Source organism: Oryctolagus cuniculus, chromosome 7 (assembly GCF_964237555.1).
Source record: "Oryctolagus cuniculus chromosome 7, mOryCun1.1, whole genome shotgun sequence".
Taxonomy (NCBI): Eukaryota; Metazoa; Chordata; class Mammalia; order Lagomorpha; family Leporidae; genus Oryctolagus; species Oryctolagus cuniculus.
Genome location: NC_091438.1, coordinates 156,709,192 through 156,734,972, shown reverse-complemented (window position 1 = coordinate 156,734,972; position 25,781 = coordinate 156,709,192). Strand labels below are relative to the sequence as shown.

General features: G+C 60.8%; 1 protein-coding gene and 1 long non-coding RNA gene across 2 annotated transcripts in view; one reads left to right on the top strand and one right to left on the bottom strand.

The window, feature by feature from the left end:
* Nucleotides 1–17,945, top strand: part of DRAXIN (dorsal inhibitory axon guidance protein) — a 28,999-nt gene extending 11,054 nt beyond the window's left edge. The window contains exons 2-7 of the mRNA XM_051834350.2: nt 5,928–6,372; nt 8,480–8,670; nt 10,673–10,784; nt 11,077–11,166; nt 11,888–11,977; nt 17,154–17,945. Of these exons, the coding sequence (XP_051690310.2) occupies nt 5,967–6,372; nt 8,480–8,670; nt 10,673–10,784; nt 11,077–11,166; nt 11,888–11,977; nt 17,154–17,266 (1,002 nt within the window). The 5' untranslated portion in view covers nt 5,928–5,966 and the 3' untranslated portion in view covers nt 17,267–17,945. The remainder of the gene's footprint in view (nt 1–5,927; nt 6,373–8,479; nt 8,671–10,672; nt 10,785–11,076; nt 11,167–11,887; nt 11,978–17,153) is intronic.
* A 1,184-nt stretch (nt 17,946–19,129) lies between these two features.
* Nucleotides 19,130–25,211, bottom strand: LOC138850329 (uncharacterized). The gene is made up of 3 exons (XR_011390047.1): nt 25,097–25,211; nt 21,370–21,639; nt 19,130–20,082 (listed from the first exon to the last, which is right to left on the bottom strand). It is a non-coding gene; the product is annotated as an uncharacterized lncRNA (long non-coding RNA).
* Nucleotides 25,212–25,781: the final 570 nt, after the last annotated feature.

The following is a 25,781-nucleotide window of genomic DNA, read 5'->3' as shown; positions in this document are numbered from 1 at the left end:
CGGCTTTGGGTCACAATAAAGTAGGGCAGCAGCTCCTTTATCCTATTCAACTGCTTGCTTACGGGAGAGTCAGAGAGAAAGCTCTGGCTCACTGCCTGCAGGCCCACCGAGCTCAGGCAGGGCCAGGCCAAAGCCAGAGGCCTGGAACGCAATCGGAGTCTCCCACGCAGGTGGTGGAGACCCAAGAACTTGAGCCATCACTGGCGGCCTCCCCGGGGTGGGGGGCAGGAAGCTGAAGTCAAGAGCACAGCTGGGACTCACTCTCCCACCCCACCCCCTGACCCCGCATCCAAAGTAGGAGTTTGGATCTTTTTTTCTTTCTTTTTTTTTCCAGATTTGTTTATTTATTTGAAAAGCAGAGTTACAGAGAGGAAGAGACAGAGAGAGATCTTCCATCTACCGGTTCACTCCCCAAATAGCCGCCATGGCTGGGGCTGGGCTAGGCCAAAGCCAGGAGCCTGGAGCTCCAGCCAGGTCTCCCACACAGGTGCAAAGGCCCAAGCGTTTGGGCCATCTCCTGCTGCTTTCCCAGGTGCATTAGCAGGGAGCTGGGTTGGAAGTGGCGCTCGAACCAGAATGCATATGGGATGGGATGCTGTGCCCCAGAACCAGCCCCGACTTCTTCATGGCTACGCCCAGCGCCTGCCTCCACAGTAGTTCTGTGGTCACCATGCACCCTGGCACACTCTTCTGCGAACCAGAAGGAAGCCCAAGTTACAATGGGGCTGTGGTCATGTTCAGATTGGGTAGAGATGGGTCTGGTGCTGTGGCGTAGAGGGCAAAGCTGCCACCTGTGACGCTGGCACCCATATGGGCACCGGTTCAAGTCCCAGCTACTCTGCTTCTGATCCAGCTCCTTGCTAATGTGCCTGGGAAAGCAGAGGAAGATGGCCCAAGTGCTTGGGCTCCTGCACCCACGTGGGAGACACAGAGGAAGCTCATGGCTCCTGGCTTCGCACCAGCCCAGCTTCAGCCATTGCAGCCATCTGGGGAGCGAATCAGTGGATAGAAGACTCTCTCTCTCTCTCTCTCTCTCTCTCTCTCTCTGTGTGTGTCTCGCAGCCATCTGGGGAGCGAGTCAGTGGATAGAAGACTCTCTCTCTCTCTCTCTCTCTCTCTCTCTGTGTGTGTGTGTGTGTCTCTGTGTGTGTGTGTGATTTTGTAACTCTGACTTTCAAATAAACAAATCTTTTTTAAAAATAATAAGACTGGGTAGGTAATGCACCTGAGGGCATCTGTTCTTTTCTTTTTTTAAAGCCACAACCCAACCCCACAGCTGCTATTTTCACTGCAGTTTTCAGAATAGTTTTAAAAACAGTTTAAAAAAAAAAAAAAAACAGGGTTAGAGTCAGATGCTTACAGAACCCCTGAAACCCGCTGTCCAAATAGAGCAGCATCTCCAACCTCCCTGTCCCCGCAAGGGGGAGAAGGGGGGGAGGAGGACCGGGAGGACAGAGTCGGGGAGAGAGACTGGGGTCCGAGTTCCCCCAGTGAGAGAGGTTTGTTGGTTCCCAGCCTAACCCTGATCCATCAGCTCCCAGGATTCCTAAGGGGCCCCGGGCCCTCAGCCAGAGCCCCCCTCACTTGCTTCCCCAGCCCACCATGCAAGAGGCAAGAATGCTGGTCCTACAGCTGCCCTGGAAGCCAGGTGGCCCGAGCGCCACAGTTGTCTGCCAGGCGGGTGGGGGTGTGGTGGAGCCCCCCCCCCCAAGGCTCCAAATGCAAGGCTATTGGAGGAGGGCATTCCAGAATCCTGGGAGGCCGGGGCTTGGTTCATTGCCTCAATTTGCATATGATGCTGGTTCCCGGCCTCCTGCAGGGTGAGGACAGCTCTCCCTACAGGTGGCAGCGTGGTGGGGGTGCTGGGGGCGTGCGCTAAGCCCCTCCCCTCTCCGCCAAATCCTTATCCAGGCTGCCGGTGCCTGGTGTCCCCTGACCTGGGCCCTGACAGCTCGGCCCGCCCTCGAGGACGCAGCAAGGACAGACAATGAGGGAAGGCCAGGGACGCTGTCCCATGTGTCCAGGCCTGGAGGTGGGCGCGGCCGCTTACCTGCGCACCGCCTTGCAGCTGTGTCGCCCTGCCCTGGCCTCGGGAGCCTTTGCACAAATGAGCACCTGGCGCCCTGGGCCTGGGATTGGACAAAGCAGGCCGGGGCTTGGCAGCTGCTTGGGAACTGGCGAGGGGCGGCTCCTGATCGCTTTTGTTTTATTCCGATGGTTAAGAGCCCAGTTGTGAGGGTGGTGGTGGCCGGTCGGACGCCGGAGCTCGGGACAGTCGGGCCAGCCCTGAGCAGCCGGGGCTTTGTGAGCCCCAGGCAGAACCATGCGGGCTGACGGGGGAGCGGGAGGCGAGCACCTGCCTCCCTTGTCGCCTGGCTGCTCGGTGCTTTGAGACGAAGCCCCCAACTGGCTCCCAGAGTGACACAAATGGATTAGAGCCTGTGTCGCCGGGGATCCTTGGCACGACTTCTGTAGCAGCCCACGCTTCCCGAGTGGCTCCCTGCCAGGCTGGCACGGCGCTGCCAGGCTGTGCCAAGATCTGTGAGCCAATCCCATGGAGTCTCCCACAGCCCTCACTCCAGGGCTCGCTGCCCGCCCCCCACAACACACACACACACATCCCGGGAATTTCTTTATGATTTTTTGCTCCGTATAAATTTGGTTGTACTCCACACACTTCTATTCCGATCCACAGTCACCAGTGTGTATATTTGTAGGGTCCTGGAGCTGTGACATGGTCCGATAACCCCAGCTCTAAAAAGCTGGGGGAGCACTGAGAGAGGAGCACGTTGAGGCAGAGATTGGAGGAGGCTTCCTGGAGGAGGGAGCACTGGGCAGAGGGGAGAGGTGGTTCCAGCCTTGGTGAGAACGGAGAGGCGGGAAAGGTGGGGCCCGGGGAACAGGGTCTGCTGGTGGAGACCCGAGAAAGCAGAGGTTGGGGCTGCCAAGCTGGGGTGGGGCTGTGCCGTGCAAGGTCCCAAGTGTCCAAGTGAGGAGCATGGGACAGAGCGGGAAGGCCATGGCCAGCCACCGACGTGCTGAGGCCAGAGCCGCGGGGTCGGCAGGGGCTGGGGGGGGGGGGCAGTGCAGCAGAGCTGGGCTGTGGGACTCGCCCGCCCCGCCCGCCCCGCCCGCCTCGGGAGAGCCGAGATCACAGGTCTGTTAGGACCCTGGGGTGTGGGGGGTGTGGCCCAGGCTGCATCCGCTCTGCAGGCGAGGAGCGTCCCCCTGACACCCAGAACTCCACACCTCTCCTTCTGCTTCCCTGTTCTTTTCCTTAATCGCCCTGTCTTAAGCATTCTTAGGAGAGCCACTTAAAACACTAAGCTGGCCTGATTCCCCGCCCCTCCGATCAGAACCCGCCTAGCCGGTGCCTCCTTCCCAGTCTACTCAAACCTCCCCCAGCCCCCGCCCTAGTCCCGAGTCCGCTCTGAGCACTGCTCGGCCTCCTTACTCGTCCGGGTTGTCCGGAACCTCCCCTCCCCCCGCCCCGTTCCCGTCGTGGCCTGTGCCGTGCTCAGCAACGGTCTCACTCATCTCGATGGGGGAACGAGGAGTGGCCACGGGGACAGCGAGCTGCCGCACGTGCCGCGGGGCTGCCTTCTCCGTTGCCCGCACTCGCTGGGCGTCCTGCCTCACCCCTCTCCCTGTGGGCGAGGGGGGTGGTTCTGTTCACGGGCCTGGTCCCCAGGGCTCCCCAGGTGGGGCTGTTCCTTGGGCCCCTCCCGGGCTATCAGTGTCCCTGCAGGCCAGAAGGGCCGGGCTGGGTCTCAGCCTTTCCAGTCTCAGGGAGCAGGCAGGGAGGACTAAGGAGTCCCTCGGAGCTGAACAATGCTTGATTGACAGGGCTTTCAAGTGGGGCCGCCTAAGGCATTCCAGCCCCCAGGCCTGGGGGCCCTCATTAGGGAAAGGCTGGGGGTGAGGCCAAGGGGCAGGAGCCGGCAAGGTGGCCAGGATGACAGGCCAGGAAGAACGGCTGTGGCTGTGTGCCGGGGAGCTGGCGGTGACACAAGTCCAGCCCCGCGTCCCATGTACCACCCCCTTAGGCAGGGCCTGTGACAGGGGACAGGCCAGTGTCCCAGTCCCCCAGGACAGAGGACACCCCAGGCCTGGAAGAAGGGAGTGCAGGATAAAGAGCACAGAGGGGGGCAGCGGGGGCAGTATTTTTGTTTTGTTTTGTTTTGTTTTGTTTTATTTATTTGAAAGGCAAACTGCAGAGCTAGGAGGAGAAACAGATCTTCCATCCTCTGGTTCACTCCCCTAATGGCCGGAACAGCTGGGGCTGGGCCAGGCTGAAGCCAGGAGCCAGGAGCTTCTTCCCGGTCTCCCACGTGGGTGCAGGGGCCCGAGCACCAGGGCCATCGTCCTCTGCTTTCCTAAGCGCATTAGCAGGGAGCTGGATCGAAGTGGAGCAGCCAGAACTGGAACCAGTGCCCATCTGGGATGCTGGCGTGGCAGGCAGTGGCTTAATCGGCTCCACCACTGCGCCGGCCCTGGGAACAGTGCTTAAGTAGCCACCGGAGACGCCCACGACCCACGTCCCACGTCCCACGTCCCACTCTGCAGGGCCTGGGTTTGAGTGCCGGCTCTTCGCGGGGCTGCAGCTTCTGGCTGACGCACACCCTGGGAGACAGCAGATGACGGCTCAAGTACTTGGACGGCTCAAGTACTTGGAGACGCGGAGCGAGCTCTAGGCTCTGGGCTTCAGCCTGGCCCCTCCCCAGTGTTGTGGGCTTTTGGGGTAGGAGCCTGCCGTGTCTCTGCAGGGGTGAGGTGAGCCTGCAAGGCTGGTCCCCTCTCCACCCTCCCCTGGGGAACCGGCCGGGTCAGGGCTCCGAGGTTCCGCGGAAGGGAAGCCTCCCTTCGCCGCCCCCTGCCGCTCGCTCGCCGGGGTTTGGCGCAGGGGTAGTGTGGGGGCGGCAGGGACGGCGCCGGCTGGAGGGCGAGATGCGGGATCCAGGGGCTCCTCACACGCGGCGGCCGGCCTCCTCAGCACTGGGCAATTACATGGCCACAAATCACAAAGAAACAGTGGCGTAAGCACCTTTGCCAGCCTAATGGGATACTCAGGGGGCCTGGGGAGGCCATAAAAATTCAATCAGTCCGGCTAACGTGAGGCCGCCCGTGCGGTGCTGATGCAGCGAGGCGGCGCGGGGGAGGGGCTGGGATGCGGTGGAGGTGTCTCCGACCCCGACCGACCCCCCCATCGGCCTCTGCAGCCCCTGCCCCCCCCCCCCCGCTGGAGGGAGGGCCCTGGGTACCCTGCGGGCAGGCAGCGCTGGCTCACAGCACCCTGCAGGGGTCAGAGGCCAGTCTGACGCGCTGGCTGGGAGAGTGGGAGAGCCCCCACCTTAGCGGGAAAGGCCCAGGAGAGGCAGAGCCGGCTGTCCCGGGACAGCAGAGGGGGACGAATGACACTGCGGCCGCTTAGGAGTCGTGACTTCGCCTGTCCGAGCCCTAACTGCCGCCTCGGAGCCGCGCGGGAGACAGCAGGTGTCCCGGCAGCGCCTGGCGAGGGGCGGGGCGAGGTCTCGCCGCCGGCTGCCCGGAAGGCGCGCGCTCCGCCCCCGCGCTGCCGGTCAAGTCGGGGGCCACGCGCGGGTTTCTGAGTCCGGAGGACTCCGCTGTGTTCCCCGGGACTCGGCCAAGGGCAGAGCGGGTGCAGAGAAGGGATCCCAGCCCCGGGTCCCACCCTGGGCGCTGCTGTCTTCCTGGGCGCGAGGACTCCTTGTGCTGGGGGCCCTTGGGCGGCACCCCTGACCTCCACCCCACCCGGGGCTTCGACCACTAAAAACCTCTCCAGGCATTGCCCAATGTCCCTGGGAGGCAAAGCCCCTCCCATCGAGAAAAATTGGGCTGCAATATTGGGGGGTGGGGCGGGCAGGGGAGGGGCCGCTGAGCAGCCCTCCTGCACCGCTTCCTTGCAGGGAGAAGCAGGGGCCAGGCCCCCCGTGCACGCCGCCTCCATGCTGTTCCTGAGTCTCCTGGTGCTCCTGCAGCTGAGCCTGGCCGGCTCCCTAGCTTCTGGGACCCCCGCCCGGAACCACATGGAGCTCCCAGGCCCTGCCCTGTGGACACCTCAAGCCAGCCACCACCGACGGCGGGGGCTGGGCAAGAAGGATCAGGGCCCAGGCATGCCGGGCCACCGGGCCCAGGATGGGTTTGTGGTCACCACCGCTAGGCAGGCCTCCAGGTTGCCGGGGGCTGGGCGGCCGCTGCCTGAGCAGAGTCCTGCAGCCCTGGTGCAGAGCAGGGACCGGCTCCTGGGCCTGGCGCCGCCCTCCACGGAGAAGGAGAGCAGAGCTCCAGGCTGGGAGAGGAAACGCGGCCGAGAGCACAAGAGGCGCAGGAGCCGGCTGAGACTGCACAGAGGTAGCCCCAGGGCTGTCGGGGGCAGGGCCGTGCTCCTGGCCCCGGGGCGGGGCGGGGCGGGGCGGCCGGGGACTCCGAGGATGCCCAGAGGGTGTGGTCCCTGGGAGGGCTGGAAGAAGGGAGGGGCAGGGAGACGGCTGGGGGTGGAGCAAGGGAGGAGGAGGGGTCACCCGTAGGTCTTATCAGGAAGTCCCACCTCGGCTCTGACCTAAATCTATCCGACTGGAACTCCCCAGTGGAGATGGCTCTATCCGGTGCTGCCCAAGTACATCCTTTGATCAACTCTGAGACGCTCGGTGGGGGCTGCGGGGGAAGACCCTGAAACCAAGTTCTGTCTGAGATCAGATCCCGGCACCCCAACTTAGCCGCCGTGTGGCCCTGGGCCAGTGACCGCTCTCTGCCTCAGTTTCCCCCTCTGCAGCATGAGGGCTATGCGCAGTCGGGGACATGTGAGGTCAGGAGCAGCAGCAGTGGCCATGACCCCTCAGCGCCCTGTGGATGCTGAGTCAGTGCCCCCAGCCTGGGCACCGGGGACGCGGGGAGAGACGCCACAGCCCCCCCGGCTCCTGCCCCTGCTCTCTGTCAGGGCTGCTCCCCCCACAGCCCTGCCTCCCCTTGGCCCTGGCTGGAGCCTGCCCCTCCCGTGGACTCCTCCCTTGGAGCCTCTGAACAGCTCTTCCCCCACCTCACCTGGCCCCAAAGCAGCTTCTGTGTCTTCCTGTGACAAGACTGCCTCTAGGGGCCGCTGGTGCCACCAACGTGGTGGGGTGGGCAGCGGGGGTGGGGTTCTTTGGGAGAAGGGTGCTGGGGCTCAGTCCTTCTGCAAACAGCAGGACTTGCTGCCCTGCCTGGCCGACTGAGACACCCCAAGTGGGCAGAAGCCGGCGGGGGGGACCCTAGCGTCCACCTTCAGTCTCCCAAACCCCGGAGGCTGTCCATGCCCCCCAGGGGCGGGGGGAGGGGTGCTGGTGCTCCTGAGCACCAGCCGGCAGGCATACGTGGGGCGTGGGCCTGTTCCTGCTCCCCGGCCCCCCAGCCCCCCCCGCCCAGTGGCACAGCGGGGCCCTCCTAGGAGGGGTGTTGGCTCGGGGAGGGGGGCAGGCAGGAGGTGGGCGGAGGAGGTTTGCAGGCTGGGCCGGACTCGTCTAAGCTCAGGCTGACCCAGCCTCAGTTTCCTGGTCAGCAAAAAGGAGGTGTGGGTCCAGTGGTCCCGAAGTCCCCTTCGGCTCTCTGGGACTCATCTCTGCAGGGTGATGGGGTGCTACCCCAGCTGACCCAGCTGCAGTCAGAACCAGGTCTTGCCTGAGGAAAAGGGGCCCCCTCCTCCCGGCCCTGCACACTCTGCCCCTCGCACTCGCCCTCCCGCGGTGCCCGGGTGCCTTGGGAGGCGGCATCAGTGGTTAAAAGCGTTGGCTTCGCTCACAGATGGACCTGGGTTGAAACCCACTCGTGAGCTGTGTGTCCTCAGGCAAATCGCCTGACTTCTCTGTGCACCAGCTTCCTGCCCTGTAGCTGAGCACCCGCTCCTCAGAGCTCCTGCAGTGGCCAGGGTGAAACACTGCTCGCCTGGGACCCAGCACCCAGCAGCTGTTCCGTATACTGGGGGAGGACTAAGCATCACCACGTTGGAAGCACTCACTCGAGGGTGAGCCCGCTGCTTTCCCAGAGGCCTCGCCCCTCTGCAAAGCTTCTCATCGTGTTGCTCCCGCCTCAAACTCCACCTCCTCCAGGAAGACTTCCAGGATTAATCCTACTGGTTCCCATTTCTATACCTTCATCTCTGGCTGCACCCACCCTACCAGACCTGGACTTGCTGGAATGTTGCTTCACTGGGAGCGTTCTTGGGCCGTCTCCCCTGCGACACTGAGAATGTAGCCGCGACACTGAGAATGTAGCCGCGACACTGAGATGTAGCCGCGACACTTCCCCTCCGAGTTTCCCACTGCCGCCTCCCCCGGGAGAACAGGTGCAGGGATGTTGGCTGACCCCACAGCTCGTCTCAGGGTCCTGCTGGCCCTGGTGGGCAGCAGGAAAGGTGAGTAAGAGAGGGCAGGCAGGTGAAGTCCTGATCTTCCTTCCCGTCGGCGCCCGGCCCCTTGTGCCTCAGGTCGAGCCTTGGTCCGAGGCCCCAGCTCCCTGATGAAGAAGGTGGAACTCCCCGAAGACCAAGCCTTGGATGCCACCATGGAGGACTCCTCCACCAGCCTGGCCCCCACCATGCTCTTCCTGGCCACCCTGGAGGCAGCGCCAGCCACCGAGGAGTCCCTCGTCCTGCCCGTGACCTCGCTGCGGCCCCAGGTAGGGGCCCCCAGCAGCCTCAGACTGTGCACTTAGGGAAACGGAGGCACGGCTGCCAGTGGGAATTGGAGCAGGTTGTCAGGTGTCCTGATGCCTGTGCAGGCTATGCCAGCCTGGGGTCACGGACCAGGAGAAAGTGGGCCTGGGGCCACTCTGGGGACAGCCCGGGAGAGGAAGCAGATGCCAGCTGGGTGTGCTGGTGTCCGAGTGCAGGGCCCCGAGGCTCTTTGTGGGGAGAACTGTACACAAACAAAAGAGGACAGAACACTCATAGTCATTTAAAACTGTTTATTTATTTACTTGAAAGGCAGAGTTAGAGCGCGGGAGAGGCAGAGAACTCTTCCGTCCACAGGTTCACTCCCCAGTTGGCTGCCACGACCAGGGCGGGGTCAGGCTGAAGCCAGGAGCCAGGAACCCCATCTGAGTCTCCCATGTGGGTGGCAGGGGTCCAAGTAATGGGGACATCGTCTGCTGCTTCCCAGGTGCATTAGCAGGGAGCTGGATGGGAGCAGAGCACTCCGGTCTGGGATGCCGGCGTCACAAGCCACGGCTTTATCCGCTGTACCACAACCCAGCCCTACTAGTGGGCATTTTAAAGCCGTGCTCTCGTGACCCAGGATGAAGGAGTATGAAAGAGCTACAGAGAGAGATAGAGACAGAGAGAGAGAGATCCATCTCCCATCCGCTGGTTCACTCCCCAAATGGCTGCAATGGCTGGAGCTGGACCACTCCGAAACCAGGAGCCAGGAGCTTCTTCCAGGTCTCCTACATGGGGGCAGGGGCCCAAGCACTTGGGCCATCTTCTACTGCTTTCCCAGGCCACAGCAGAGAGCTGGATTGGAAGTGGAGCAGCCGGGACTTGAACTGGCACCTTTATGGGATGCCGGCACTGCAGGCGGCAGTTTTACCCACTAAGTCACAGCACCGGCCCCACTCCAGCCCTTTAAAAAAGCTAAGGAGAGCATTCAAGCAAGCAAATGTGGACAAACACTGTAGGACAAATCTAAGGGCCTCGTTCCTGCACTGTTTTGTGGCTCTGATGGTTTCAAAAAAAATCATCTAAAGGTTCAATAAGAAACAACAGATATAAAAGAAATCACGGCCGGCGCCGCAGCTCACTAGGCTAATACTCCACCTAGCGGCGCCGGCACACAGGGTTCTAGTCCCAGTCGGGGTGCCGGATTCTGTCCCGGTTGCCCCTCTTCCAGGCCAGCTCTCTGCTGTGGCCCGGGAGTGCAGTGGAGGATGGCCCAAGTGCTTGGGCCCTGCACCCCCTGGGAGACCAGGAGAAGCACCTGGCTCCTGCCATCGGATCAGCGCGGTGTGCCGGCTGCGGTGAGCATTGGAGGGTGAACCAACGGCAAAGGAAGACCTTTCTGTCTGTCTCTCTCTCTCACTGTCCACTCTGCCTGGAAAGAAAGAAAGAAAGGAAGTAAGGAAGAAAGGAAGAAAGAAAGAAAGAAATCAAACTTTTTAGGCCTCTTTTTGGGTCTTGCGTCCCTTGAGGTTCTGATGAAAGCCGTGCTTCTCCACCCCTCCCCCCACCCCACCCGCCCTCCCACCCTAAGGGTCATCCGCAGGGCCCCAGGCCCATGCAGCCCACGGAGGTGCAGCCACCGTGAGCAGATCCAGCGCAGTCTCTGCCGCTCAGCTCCCCCCAGGCCACGGCCAGGGCTGCAGACAGATAACTGGGCTCCTTCCTCCTCCTCCTCCTCCTCCTCCTCCTCCTCCTCCTCCTCCTTGTGGGCATCCAGGCCCCACAGGACAGCAGTGCCTTTGCATCTCCCAGGGGCCTCGGTGCCAGGTCGCGGGTAGCCCGCCTGCTGTGTCCACGTGCTGGCTCTGGTCCTTGGGCTGGGAGCCCAGGCTGCCCCGCAGAGGACAGGCTGGGTGGGGGGCCGCTCTCAGGAGCCCCTCCGAGCCCTCTGCCCTTGGAGCCCCGCATTCCTGCTGCCACAGGTCAGAAAGCTCCAGTTCCTGCCTCTCTCCCCCTTGTCTGCAGGTGCAGCCCCGGCCGGATGGGGAGGTGATGCCCACTCTGGACATGGCCTTGTTCGACTGGACCGATTATGAGGACTTAAAACCTGAGGTCTGGCCCTCCGCAGAGAAGAGAGGTACCCCCACCCCCACGCCACCTGTGCCCGGGGCCCCTCTCTCCTGCCCTCATTGGGGAGGCGCTGAGCCTGAACAGGAAGTGACACTCAGACTGGAAAACGCTGTCAGGTGCATCCACCGCTCCCCCTTGGGGAGAATCTGCGGGGTCTGTGCTGTTGTCAGTCCCATTGCAGAGAAGAGAAAACTGAGGCAGAGAGAGCGCGGTCCGAGCCGCACTGTGGGGGCGGTGGCACGGGCTTAGTCTCTGCGGCCCGTTGGGCCCCAGCTGCTGACGGATCTCCTTGTCCCCAGAGAAGCACTGGAGCGCGCTCTCCGGTTATGGCAATGCGACAGCGCCGGCTGAAGGGGAGCCGTGCAAGCATCACCAGGACTGCCTGCCAGGTACCTGCCAGCACCCGCGCTCCGGGCACCACGGCGGGGCGGGGGAAGGGGGCTCCCAGGCCGGTGAGCAGGGCTCAGGGCCCTCGGCCCTTTGTGGCTCAGACACGACAGCAGCTGCCACTTTCCCGGGAGTTGCTGTCCTACTTGTGCTACAGGACTCAGGGCAGTCTGAGGGAGACACAGGTTCATGGTCAACCTCGGTTTTCAGACTCAGGTGCCGGGTCTTGTCCCGGTCACATAGCTAGGAGGCAGCGTGAACCTGGGCCGGCCTGGCTGCCTGGCCTTTTGGCCACCGCCCCTCCCCGCCTCCAACCAGCCTGGTCTCCTCTTGACCTCTCGGGACCCCTGGCAGGGCTGCGTCCCGCCCTTGTGCCCTCACTGAATCCTCAGCTGCCCGGTCACTGTCCCCATCAAGCCAGGCCAGGAGCAGCGGCCTGGCGCTGGGGCTGTTCCACTCGCTTTCCCCAGGGTGCACCTTTGCTCCACCCACGATCAATCAGTGCCCGAGCCAGGACAGCTGGGGTCTCTGCCGTCTGCCCCCCCACCCCCCCGGGGGGCCTGGGCTGTGACATCCATCGGGCGGTTCAGCAGATGGCCCACCCTGCCAGTGCCCGGCCCGCCACAGGGATGATGGATCTCCTGTCGGGGGTGGGGGAGCGCAGGCAGGGCGGCGGGGCGGGGCGGCTCAGCGTGGCTCAGCGCGCGCTTGCTGTGTCGGCAGGGACCTGCTGCGACCTGCGGGAGCGCGTGTGCACCCCCCACAACCGGGGCCTCAACAACAAATGCTTTGACGACTGCATGTGCGTGGAAGGTGCGTGCAGCCCCGGGCGGGGAGGAGGGGCGGCTTGGGGAACCGCGGGGCCTCTGTCTCTGCAGGCTGCTTCCTGGAAGACAAGATTTCCTGGCAGGGGGTGGGTGGAGGGGCCTGTGGGGAAAGCGGGAGTGGGAGAATCCCTGGGGAGCTGAGGACAGGCGCGAGCACAGCTCTGCTCGGCGCCGCCCCAATCTGCGAGCTCATTTAGTCTGGGCTCTTGGCGTCACTTCTCAGATTTGCTTTTCTCACCTCTCGAAATACAAGCTGGCGCGATCGCCCACGATCTAGAGGGGAGAGGAGGGGGGAGGCAGGAGCAAATCTCTTTAAATAAGATCCAGCCCGAGAAGGCTGTGCTTTCACACCAGAAACCCAGCTCCAGGTGCCCCCAGTGACAGCGTGGGGCGTGGGATTCCCTCACCCCGGGAGGGGGACCCCTGACACCCGCCCCCCCCCCCACTGCTTGGGGCTCCGTGCTTTCTCACAACGGGCCCGGAAGTGAGTGCTTAGGAACCCAAATAAGCGAAGTTCAAGTAGGCTGCCCAAACCTGCAGGGCTGGAAGAGTGCCGGGGCTCTTTGCTGAAAACCCTCAGGGAGATGCTAGCATAGAGGATAAGCCTGAGGCTCACCCCCTCCCCCGCCCCACCCCTCTCAGTAGTAACTCAGGGGCCAAATCCCCCATCCCAGCATGGAGCAGCTCCAGGGAGCCACAGATACCCCGTCTGTGAGCATTGCAGTACGTATCGCTAGAAGCACTCTTTAACAAATTATGTCAAAGACAGAGTGACAGAGAGGGAGAAAGGGAGAAGCAGAGAGAGAGAGAGAGAGAGAGAGAGAGAGAGAGAGAGATCTTCCATTCACTGGTTTACTCCCGAAATGGCTGCAACTGCTGGGGCTGGGCCAGGCTGAAGCCAGGAGCCAGGAGCTTCATCCGGGTCTCCCACATGGGTGCAGGGGCCCAGCCACTTGGGCCATCCTCTGCTGCTTTCCCAGGCTGCTGGCAGGGGGCTGGATCGGAAGTGGAGTGGCCGGCACTCACAGCACCAGTCCCTGGAAGTTCTTACACACAAATGCCTGGGTCTGCCGTGTGGCGCAGCAGGTGAAGCCACCGCCTGTGCTGCCTTTGTCCTGCAAGAGCGCCAGTTCAAGTCCCAGCTGCTCTATTTCCGATGCAGCTCCCTGCTAACGTGCACGCACCTGGGAAAGCAGCAGCAGATGGCCCGAGCGCTTGGGCTCCTGCCGCCCGCGTGGCAGACCCAGGTGGAGTTGCTGGCTCCTGGTTTCAACCTGGCCCAGTCCTGGCTGTTGCAGCCATTTGGGTAACGAATGAGCAGATAGAAGATCTCTCTGTCTCTCCATCTTTCTCTGCATCTCACCTTTCAAATAAATAAAAATTTTCTGATATAAAACAGAGCAAAGGCCAACACAGAACAATAATTACTCCATAGCATCCAACAGCCAATCAGCGTTCGGTCTCAGCCCCTCGGCAACCTGAGCCGCTTGCCCTATTTTGCTCACGTTACCTTGAAACCGATCCGCTGTGTGAAAGCAAGAAAGCGATTCAGTTCCCGTTATCCATTCACCGGGCAGGGAAGAAATCCTGCCGAGTGCCTGTGATGCGTCGGGCACGGAGCTGGGCGCTGGGAGGAACGTCTCAGCCAGTCCTGCACCCCCACCTTCCTTCCCAGGGAGCGAGCAGGCAGAGAGCTCAGCGGGAGATAAGCTGTCCTTGGAAAGTCATGTGGGCTGGTACGATCAGCCCTGGAGTTGGCTCAGAAAGCGCGGGAGGAATAGACGTTGGAGCCAGCCGGCTGCACGTGCCGTGGAGCGTGTCGGGCGTAGGGGGTTCCTGGCAGGAGGCAGAGTAGAAGGGCAAGAGCCCGAGAGAAAGGAGCCTGGTGTGGTGCCTACCGACCGACCGACGGGGAGGTGGGAGAAGCTTCCAGAAGGCCCCCGCAGGACCCTGTCGGCCTTTGCTGGACTTTTTGGTTCGTCATGGGAAGTGACTGGCGGGTTCTCAGCAGAGGAGTGGCGTGCGTGGTCCGACGTAGCTGCGGCGTGTGGAGACAGGAGGACAAGGCAGCCGGGGCTGCGGAGGCCAGGGAGCTGTCACCCATGTGGAGGGTCCGGGCCCCATGGCACAGAGCAGCAGACCGAGGTCTAGAGCGAGCATTTAAATCCAAGGCGTCCGGTGGCACAGTCCTAGGTCTCTGGGCCCGCCCGGCCAGGGCGAGGGGCTCGTGGGTGGCTCGGTGGGTGCCCGTCTGCCCAGGGACCCCTTCCTCTCCCCTTGGGCGCATGCTGCTCTCTAGGCAGCTGAAAGATGGGTCCGTGCCCGAGGCCCACGTGCACTCCAGGGCCCCACCGATACGGAACTTCCTCTGCAGACTCCAGCTCCCTGGAAAGATAGAGGCCGTGACAGCCAGGGAGCTCTCGGGGGGCCAGGAGGGGCTGGCACCAGACCGCCTCACCAGCAGGGTCACTGGGGACGCCAGGAGTCCTGGGAAACCCCACAGCATTGAATGCAGGGCCCAGGGCTGGAATCCAGCTCCCAATGTCAGCCTGGATTCTGGGGGGGCTGGAGGGGCTTCCGCCCACCCTGACCCTTCCCTGCATTGCTGGTGGGCTTTCAGAGCCCCCAAGGACAAGCTTCCTGACAGTGATGAAAAGGGTCTCCCGGTCGAGCAGGCGCCGGGGCCTGAGACGCAGGGGTCCTCGGGCCACACTGGAACCTGGCTCTCCAGCCACCAAAATGCTGTGGCCTTCTGCGGCCTCAGATGGACAGTGTATCTGCCCACGTGTCTCAGGGCGACCGTGGCCTGAGAGACTCACAGCTGCTGGCAGGCCGGGTGGCCGTGCCTAGTTTAATTGCGGTGGCCAGGGAGGGTCTCTGGGAGCCGATGGCTGTGAAGGGGCAGGGAATTCTGGCCGAGGGAACAGCAGGAGCAAAGGCCCTGAGCCCTGACACAGGAAATAGACAGTCTGTGAGGGAAGGCAAGAGGACGAGGTGTGGCCAGGGTCGGCGAGTGAGAGCAGAGCGGAAGGCGAAGACTGGACACGAGCGAGAGTCGGGGTCTCCGGGAGCCTTGTTGGCCAATGTAGGAGGCTTCCATGCCTTTGTTTGTTATTAAAGCTAAACTTTTTTTTAAAATATTTATTAATTTTATTTGAAAGGCAGAGTTACAGAGTCAGGGAGAGAGAGAGACAGACAGATTTTTTAATCCACTGGTTTATTCCCCAAATGGCCACAAAGGCCAGGACTGGGCCAGGCTGAAGCCAGGAGCCAGGAGCCAGGAGCTTCTTCCAGGTCTCCCACACAGGTTCAAGGGCCCAAGCACTTGGGCTGTCTTCCACTGCTTTCCCAGGTGCATTAGCAGGGAGCTGGATCGGAAGTGGAGCAGCTGGGACCCAAACTGGCACCCATATGGGATGCTGCAGGTAGTGGTTTAACCCGTTACACCAAAGCATCAGCCCCATATGTAAAGATTCTTTTAAAAAAGTATTTATTTGAGAGGCAGAGTGACACATAGACAAGTGAGAGAAAGAATCTCCTATCTACTGGTTTACTTTCCAAAAGTTTTCTTTCTTTTTTTTTTTTTTTTAAGATTAATTTATCTGAAAGAGTTACAGAGAGAGAGAGAGAGAGACAGAGAGAGGTCTTCCATCTGCTGGTTCACTCCCCAGATGGCCGCAACAGCTGGAGCTGCGCCAATCTGAAGCCAGGAGCCAGAAGTCTCTTCCGGGTCTCCCACACAGTGCAGAGGCCCAAGGACTTGGGCCATCTTCCACTGCTTTCCCAGGCCATAGCAGAGAGCTGGATGGGAAGAGGAGCAGCCGGGACTAGAACTGGCGCCCATATGGGATGACGGTGCTTCAGGCCAGGGCTTTAACCCACTGCGCCACGGTGCCGCCCCCCCAAAAAAAGGTTTCAACAGCCGGGTCTGGGCCAGGCCAAAGCCAGGTGCCAGGGACTCCAGCATGGCCTCCCACGTGGGTGGCAAGGACCCGAGTACTTGGGCCGGCCTCCACTGCCTTCGCAGCCGCATTAACAGAAAGCTGGGTCCGAGGCAGAGTAGCTGGCATATGGGATGTGGGATGCCGGTGTTGTAGGCACAGTGTAACCACAGTGCCAGCCTGAGATGTCACTTTATGTAATAGGGAGCTATGGGAGGTTCTATTGGGAATGATAGAATTTGAGCCACTGAAAAACTTTTTTTTTTTTTTGACAGGCAGAGTGGACAGTGAGAGAGAGAGACAGAGAGAAAGGTCTTCCTTTGCCGTTGGTTCACCCTCCAATGGCCGCCGCGGCTGGCGCGCTGCGGCCGGCGCATTGCGCTGATCTGATGGCAGGAGCCAGGTGCTTCTCCTGGTCTCTCATGGGGTGCAGGGCCCAAGCACCTAGGCCATCCTCCACTGCACTCCCTGGCCACAGCAGAGAGCTGGCCTGGAAGAGGGGCAACCGGGACAGAATCCGGCGCCTCGACCGGGACTAGAACCCGGTGTGCCGGCGCCGCAAGGCGGAGGATTAGCCTAGTGAGCCGCGGCGCCGGCCTTGAAAAACTTTTTTTAAAAGAGGCTGGCGTTGTGGCATAGCAGGTAAAGCCGCCGCCTGCAGTGTCGGCATCCCATGAGTGCCACGTCCAGTCCCGGCTGCTCCACTTCCCATCCAGCTCTCTGCTGTGGCCTGGGAAAGCAGCGGAAGATGGCCCAAGTGCTTGGACCCCTGCACCCGCGTGGGAGACCCAGAAGCAGCTCCCGGCTCCTGGCTTCGGCCTGGCCCAGCCTGGGTCATTGCTGCCATCTGGGGATGATTCTCCTCTGTCTCTCTGGAACTCTGCTTTTCAAATAATTAAATAAAGCTTAAAAAAAATTTTAATAACTTTTCCTTCTCAGTGTAGACGACTTTTGGGCAGTTTTACGTTTGAAGAAAGCGGTGCAGAATCCTCAGAGTTCCCTCACCCTCTTCGTTTCTGCCTGGGGCTGCTTGCTGCGGCCACACGCGGTCACCCAGAGGCCATGGTTGCTGGAAGATCATCCGCCCTGGACTCACAAAGTCCTGGCGCGTGCAGAGTCCCGTGTTTTAAGCGCCCGGAGGCAGGGTGGGCTACAGGGAATAAAGGAAGCGGGCAGGCCTGACCCTTAACATCCCTGACCCGCGTGCCTTCCTCTACCCAGGGCTGCGCTGCTACGCCAAATTCCACCGGAACCGCAGGGTGACGCGGAGGAAGGGGCGCTGCGTGGAGCCCGAGACGGCCGACGGCGACCAGGGCTCTTTCATCAACGTCTAGCGGCCCACAGCCGCCTGGAGACTGAGCCCGGGGGGCTTGGAGAAGCCGGGCTATTTGTGTATAACTTGGCAGTGAGAGAGATACTGGGCCTCGGGCGCAGGACACTCGGCCCCTGCGAGCGGGCACCTGCACAGCCCGCGATGGCCGGGTCGAGGGTGCCCTCTACCGTCCGACAGCAGCACTGCAACAGCTTCCTGTTTCAAATGCAGCGGCTTCGCAGAGCAGCAAGGGGGCCCCCCTGAGAGGCGGGGACCCCGGGGTGGGCCCCGGGCGCTGTGCTCAGCACTCGGCGGCCTCAGTCGCTCTGGATGATCACGACGACCTTTTCAAGCCGGTTCACAGATGTGCACACGGAGGCACGGTGGAGTTCTGTGGCTCCTCGGCCCGAGATGTGGTTGAAATGCAGGCTGGCGGGACAAGGCTACGACCGTGGACCCAGGCTGCGGAGCGCCGCGGCCCCCGTTCTTGCCCCTCCACAGGGAGGCCCCAGTGTTCCCTCTCCCGTGGAAACTGACTGCTCTCCACTTTCCCTGGACAGAAGTGGATCACCTTTGCAAACAGAATGAAATGTACATTAGGCATGTGCTTGCTTGTATGGCTGTGGAGTGATTTAGGCAGATGGGTCTGAAATTCTGAGCTATGAACTATCTGGAGAAAACAATAATGTTGTCCTTTGCTTAAAAAAGACTTTATTTTTATTTATTTGACAGGTGGAGTGACAGAGAAAGAGAGAGGGTGGGGGAGGGAGGGAGAGAGGGAAGGAGGAGAGAGGCAAAGAGAGATCTTCCATCTGCTGGTTCACTTCCCCAAATGACTGCAACAGCCAGGACTGGGCCAGGCCAAATCGAGGACCTCAGAACTCCATCCGGGTCTCCCACATGGGAGGCAGAGGCTGAGAGCTTGAGCCAGCATCTACCTTCCCAGGTCATTAGCAGAGAGCTGGATCAGAAGTGGAGCAGCCGGGACTCGAACCAGCACCTATATGAGACGCTGGTGTCACAAGCAGTGGTGGCTTAATCCCTCTGCATATAGTGCTGGCTCCCAAAAACTTTGTTCTTTATGCAAAGGGACTTGAAAAGGCTCATGGACAAATGGAATTAAGAGATACGGTGCAGACCTGTGACACCTGCCCAGAACACTTGTCCCAGCAGATCTGGCTCAAGGGGCCACCTCAGAGGGCCATGTAGGTCCCCCACTGGCGTCCCAGTGCTGGTCAGCCCTGCTGTCTGAGGCAAACCAGGCTGCAGATAACAAAAGCCTTCTTCCCCCTGCAGATTCCTGGCTGGCCTTGGCCTTGGCCCTTGGATGCCAGGGCTGTTTACCACCCTGAGAAAGTCAGGCAGGGCCAGGGGTCAGGCACTAAGGGAGACAGGGAGATGCGGAGGAAACCAAATACGCAGGCTCCTCTGTCTGGGAATGGGGCGGGGCAGGGACCTGAACGAGATCAAAGCCCAGAGCTGGAAAGCGGAGCTGCCCGCAGGTTTGTGCCTGTGGCCAGACAAGCCACGTGCTGTGCGGCTGCGGGGGACTGTGCTGGGCGGCTGTGGGCAGAGAACCCAACACTCCAGCAAGGGGAAGCTCCGTCAGGACCCAGCTGGAAGCCCACGGAACCATCCCTGCCTGCCGGAGCAGGTGCGTGTTTGGGCACCTGAGGTGCTGCCTTTACCCCGACTACATCCATTCTGCATTTGCAAATGAGGGAAGGGGTGGATGGAGCCCTCTTAGCTCCAGAGTCGGGGCCCCAAAGTCCCCCGGCGTGTTTTTTTTTTAAGACTTCTTTATTCGAAAGGCAGAGTGATGGAGATCTACCACTGGTTAACGCGCCAAATGCCCATGACAGCTGGGGCTGGGCCAGGAGCTCCGTCTGGATCTCCCGCATGGGTGACAGGAACCCAAGCACTTGGGCTATCATTCATTGCCAGGAAGTTATTTTTTTTAGGATTTATTTGTTTATTTGAAAGGCAGAATTACAGAGAGAGAGAGAGAGAGAGAGAGAGAGAGAGGTCTTCCATCCACTGATTCACTCCCCAAATGGCTGCAATGGCCAGAGCTGGACAGATCTGAAGCCAGGAGCCGGGACCTTCTTCCAGGTCTCCCACATGGGTTCAGCGGCCCAAGGACTTGCGTCATCTTTTACTGCTTTCCCAGGTCACATCAGAAAGCTAGATGGGAAGTGGAGCTGCCAGGATTCAAACTGGCACTGCAGGCGGCGGCTTTACCCACCATGCCACAGCGCCGGCCCCATGCCGGGAAGGTCTTCCTTCGATCTACCCCTCGTGCTGGTGCAGAAGCCAATCTCCTCCAGCAGACTCTTCCCAGGAGGGGCCCAGATGGACATCCCGGGCTCTGGGAGCGGAGCTGTGCTCATCGGGAGCTCTCCAGGGCGGCTGCAGGCTGCTGTGTGCAGTGTGTCGGTTCGCGGGGCTGGCTGCGTTCCCATAAAGCTCGGGCGCAGATCGGAACTGCATGATTCCCCCATGTACCCGCTGTTCTCTGCTCAATGTTCTCGGTGAAATTTTATTTATTTAAGGCCAGCGCCGCGGCTCACTAGGCTAATCCTCTGCCTAGTGGTGCCGGCACACCGGGTTCTAGTCCCGGTCGGGGCGCCGGATTCTGTCCCGGTTGCCCCTCTTCCAGGCCAGCTCTCTGCTGTGGCCAGGGAGGGCAGTGGAGGATGGCCCAAGTGCTTGGGCCCTGCACCCCATGGGAGACCAGGAGAAGCACCTGGCTCCTGCCTTCGGATCAGCGCGGCGGCCATTGGAGGGTGAACCAACAGCAAAGGAAGACCTTTCTCTCTCTCTCACTGTCCACTCTGCCTGTAAAAAAAAAAAAAAAGAAATTTTATTTATTTATTAATTATTTTTGGACAGGTAGAGTGGACAGTGAGAGAGAGACAGAGAGAAAAGTCTTCTTTGCCGTTGGTTCACCCTCCAATGGCCGCCGCGGCCGGCGCGCTGCAGCCGGCGCACCACGCTGATCCGATGGCAGGAGCCAGGTACTTCTCCTGGTCTCCCATGGGGTGCAGGGCCCAAGCACCTGGGCCATCCTCCACTGCACTCCCTGGCCACAGCAGAGAGCTGGCCTGGAAGAGGGGCAACTGGGACAGAATCCGGCGCCCCGACCGGGACTAGAACCCGGTGTGCCGGCACCGCAAGGCGGAGGATTAGCCTAGTGAGCCGCGGCGCCGGCCGATTCTTGCAATAAGCTGCCTGGGTGGGCGTCTAGCTGTTCAGCAACAATCCCTCGTGTGTCGCTCCCCCTCTTTGTGGAGGAACGACACTAAACCCTGCCTAGGCTTCATATCCGAGTCACGGCACCATTATGTCGCTCCCCCTCTTCGTGGAGGAGCAACACAGGACCCTGCGCTGTTCTTTCGTCTGCTCGGCTCTCCCCGGGTTTGCTGCTGGTTCTTCCCGGGTTGGCTACTATCCCTTCCACCTCCGTGGAAGGGCAGTTCCCCCTGGCCACATTCCCCACTTCCGCAGGGGAGCGGCACACCGCCGGCCGGCTTTCTCGGGGGCTGCACGGGTGTTCCTTCAGCTAGATGTTCCCCATAGATGTTCCTGGTGCATGCCGTCTCTCTCCTCCTTTATAGTCCTCCTCCGCCAATCCCAACTCGGCTGCCCACACGCCGAGTACGCTGCTTTCCAATCAGGAGCAAGTCCTACAGTTTATTAGTTGAACTGGAGGCAGCTGTGCGGAAGCTGTTTACTTCTCTCCCAACGCCATGTTGTGGGAGAGCAGATGCATAGAATAAGTCTTAATTTCAGTAACTTAGTCCAGTCCGGATTGCTCCCCACACTCGTGTGCTCACAGATGGTTTCTGAGTCACTGTGCAGCCTCTTTCCCCAAAGTGTGTTCCACAGAACCCTGGTGCCCTGAGGCGCTCGTGTGCAAAAGAGGGGTGGGGTCTGCGGCCAAATCCGTTTGGAAAACCACCCTGAACTCAGCCTGGGCAGCTGAGGCAGAGCTGAGGGGCGAGTGGCCTTGCCGTCGCGGGTCTCTGCTCCTGAACTCACCCTGGGCGAGCAGGGAGCCCCCGGACACCAGCAGCTGCTGGGACCGCACCCAAGCCGCCCGCGTCCCTCCGGCTGGAACCTCACCTTCGGTCCCAGAGACGGCCATCGCTCCCACGGCTTGGCATCTCGCAGAGCGGTCCTGTGCCAGCTGGCAGTGGGCTGAGGGTCTGGAGACGACAGGAGGGCCAAGCCTCCCGGGAGACAGCAGCTTCGCTGCCCGTGCACCACGTGTCTGACCCCAACGCCACGATGCCTTCCACCACCGAGAGCCGCAGGTGGGTCCCTACTTCCAAACACATTCGACCCACCCGGTGAAATCTAACGGTGCCAGAGTGCGACATCACGGAGGGCTCCCTGGAAGGGGAGAGACAGTAAACACACATGTGAACTGCAGGGGGCGTGTTTGTGAGACAACGGCACAGCCAGGGACGCTGGGTGCTGGGAGAGACCCAGTGAGAGAGGCAAACTCCTCAGGGGGCGGGGGCGCTCTCGGGGCTGGATCCCGCACTCCACGGCCGGCCCCCTTCCACGCTGAGGCAGCTGGGGGTGGGGGAGAAAGGAGGACCTCAGAGGCCGTTTGCAGAGCCGGGGGTGGGGTCTTTTCTGGATTCGAAGGCAGAGCAGGTGGCTCTGATACGGGATCTGTGGCCGGGCTACTCCCAGGGGGTCAGGGGCTTTCCAGTTCTTAGCACTTCCCAGTGTGGCCCCCCCACACACACCTGGCAGCCGCCTTGCACCTGCTGAGCTGAACCTCTAGGTGGGGCCCAGCCCATTCTCATGCAGCGGTAGAGTTTCAGAGCCACAGGTCCAGGCCACAGCAGAAACGTTGGACGGTGCGGATGTCTGGGGGGTCAGCCTTCAGGTGTGAGCTGGGAGGTCTGAGACCCAGCCCGACTAACCCGCAGGCTCCCTGGCCCTGACCCCCGATAGGGAGCACCTGGCTTGGGGTTTTCTGGTGGGGGCAGGGAGGAGCGCCTCTTCAATGTGGGAGAACCAGGGGAGGGGGAGGTGCTGTGACGTCACAGGTGTGTGCTCTCTTGAGCTGTGAATAGAGATGATGGTTTATCAGCTGACTGTCGCCTGGTCTCTGAGCTGGCAGGAAGGGACCCGAGGTGTGAGGTCTCCTCTGCCACTTCCCCATCTAGTTCGCCCACCACCTCGCACTGAGCGTTTGCAAACCCGGCAGACAGGCTCTGCCCTCAGCTGGCTGCGCTGCGGTCCGTCAGCCAGACCCCGTGGTAGGACGGCCATGTTTGCTCCTCCCTCATTTCAGAGCTGGGGCAGCTGAGGTCCTGCAGACCCACAGAGACAGGAGGCGGGTCAGAGCTCCTGGCCGGGGGTGTGGCCTGGCCGGGGCGTGGCCTTGTTCGGCACCAGGAAGGCCATCTCTTATCTCAGTGGCACTTCCTGCCAGCACCAGGCCACACTGCTGAGTGGCCTTCCCAGGCGTGGCCAATCAGAGCTGACTGTGTCCTAAGGCCAAGGCCAAGGCCAGGCCCAGGTGCTCCCGGGGCTGCCCTCTGGCCTGGCATCCCTGCAGGCATCTCCCTGCCCAGCTCCCACAGGGGAGCCAGGCTTCCCAAATCCAGGGTTCCCTGTAGCATGGGGCCTGCCAGCCATCTGGGGAGTGAACCATCAGAGAGAAGATCTCTGTCTGTCTCTATCGCTCTGCCTTTCAAATAAAATGAAAATAAACGAATGAAGAACAAATCCCACTGTTTTCCCAGGTGCATCTGCAGGGAGCTGAATCGGAAGTGGAACAGCCAGGACTTAAATCTGCGCCCAAAGGGAGGCGGCTTACCCCACTGTGCCACAACGCCAGCCCCAAGGGATTATTCCCTGGATTTTATTTTTAAATATTTATTTATTTATTTGAAAGGCAGCATTACAGAGAAGCAGAGACAGAGAAGTCTTCCATCTGCTGGTTCACTCCCCAAATGGCCGCAATGGCCAGAGCTTGGCTGATCTGAAGCCAGGAGCCAGGAGCTTCTTCCTGGTCTCCCACGTGGGTTCAGGGGCCCAAGGACTTGGGCCATCTTCTACTGCTATCCCAGGCCATGGCAGAGACCTGGAATGGGAAGTGGAGCAGCCAGGATTCGAATTGGCACTCATATGGGATGCCAGCGCCTCTGGCGGAGGCTTAGCCCACTATGCCACGGCGCTGGCCCCTCCCTGTATTTTAAAGCTCAAAGGGGGCCGGCGCCGCGGCTCACTAGGCTAATCCTCCGCCTAGCGGCGCCAGCACACCGGGTTCTAGTCCCGGTTGGGGTGCCGGATTCTGTCCCGGTTGCCCCTCTTCCAGGCCAGCTCTCTGCTGTGGCCAGGGAGTGCAGTGGAGGATGGCCCAAGTGCTTGGGCCCTGCACCCCATGGGAGACCAGGAAAAGCACCTGGCTCCTGGCTCCTGCCATCGGATCAGCGCGGTGCGCCGGCGCGCTGGCTGCGGCGGCCATTAGAGGGTGAACCAACGGCAAAGGAAGACCTTTCTCTCTGTCTCTCTCTCACTGTCCACTCTGCCTGTCAAAAAAAAAAAAAAAAAAAAAAAAAAAAAAAGCTCAAAGGGGAGGAGTCACAGAGCCTGGCCGAGCTCTGTACCGGTCTGCGCTGGATGCTGCTGAGTGCTGAGGTCTGTCTCCAGGCAACGTCCGGGCATCTTCTCACCACCAAACAGGCCACGCCCCGCTGCTTCAGTTCAGCAGGCCCTGATGTGGCCAGGGACGAGAGATGCTGCAAGGGCCTGCGCTTTGGCCAGAGCTGCAGGGCAGCGTTGCACACTGGGCATGTCCCCTGTGCCAGCAGCTGTGCCACGCACCCTGTGTAAGTGACCTCATGCAAACCCCACAACAACGCCGAGGCCCAGCCTGGCTAAAGAGCCCAACATCACTCTGGCAGGACGTGGCAAGGCAGGAATCCAGAATGCACTGCACCTAAAACGCATAAGAAGCCGTGGGAGATAAATGGCTGTGGTCGCCTCATTAGCCATTTGCTTAACAGTGGCCCTGGCCAAGCCTGGGCTGACAGCGGCTCCTTGAGACAAGCAGGCAGTTGGGTGGGTTCGAGTGGTAGCCACGTGCTCCCTTGGTGGATTAGTTAGCTGCCCCTCACTGGAACAAAGCCAGAGAGGAGCTACCGACAAAGGAAGAGGTTCATAGGAGGCTCAAAGTTCAAGACCAGGCAGCCCTCGTGCCTGGCGTCTGCTAAGGGTTGAGGTGGGCGATGGTGGAACGGGTATGGAGGAACCATCGCACAGCAAGCCGGGAAGCAGAGGAGAGAGGAGCAGGCTGCGGCGCGGCTGAAATAAACACTCCCGGGAGACCTACCTTCCCAGCCAGGCCACAGCCCAGTGACCTAAAGACCTCCCACCTGGCCCATCGCCTAGGTGCCATAATTAGATCAAATCTCGACCTGCAATCCATTAACCGTTAGCATGAACCCATTAATCATTAACCTGAGACAAAGACTTCCCGCTTGGCCTACCTCCTAGAGGCCATAATTAGATCAAACATCCACCTTTCATCCATTAACCATTAACAAAACGTTGAGGACCAAGCCCCCACTCTCCAAACCCTAGCAGGTGGCGTGTATGGCTTTGTACCCCGAACACCTGTTATGTGCCAGCTACAGGGCAAGGTGCTGAGGGTGCCCTGCCCTCTGGGGTTTGATCTAATAGAGAGGGTGCTGGGAGACAGAAAGGAGAGAAACTGACAGAACAGTTCCCCCAGACACTGGTCAGTGCCACAGAGAAAGTGACATCAGAGGGCACAGCACCTGGGGAAATGGGTCGGCAGTTTCTTCAAAAGTTAGCCACGCACCTGTCACACGATCGGCATTTTACTCCCAGGGATTTGCCAATCAGGCGTCCAGGAACTTCCACCACGGCTGGCCGAAGCAGGCAGCGCAGGCACGCACAGCCTGTGTGGTGGTGTCTTTGTGGAAGGGACAAAGATCAAACGGCTGAGACAGGCAGGACACTTTTAAGCTTGAATTCCGGAAGTGTGCTCCATGAAAATACGGCATGGAGGGGCTGGTGCAGCGGGGCAGCAGGTCAGCCCACCTCCTGGGAGAGTGCGGGTTCGAGTCCCAGCTGCTCTGCTTGTGATCCTGCACCTGGGAAAGCAGTGGAGGACGGCCAAGTGCTTGGGACGCTGCCACCCGCGTGGGAGACCAGGATTGAGTTCTGGGCTCCTGGCGTCGGCCTGGCCCAGCCCTGGCTGTTGCAGGCATCTGGGGAGTGAACCAGTAGATGGAAGCGCTCTCTCTCTCTCTTCTCCCTTTTGACACTTTGCCTTTTAAATAAATTAAGATTTTAAAAACAATACATGACCCAGAAGCCTGTGGCATGTGCTCCAGGGGCCGTACGTCCAGAGAGGAGCTTGGGCTCCCGCGAGGACACCTGCATGGTCACTGCCCTTGGTTCCTCTGCGCTTCCCTCCAGCCAGCTGGGGCTTCTTGTGCCCGCCTCCCCCAGCCTCCAGCCCCACCCGGCCTGGATGCATG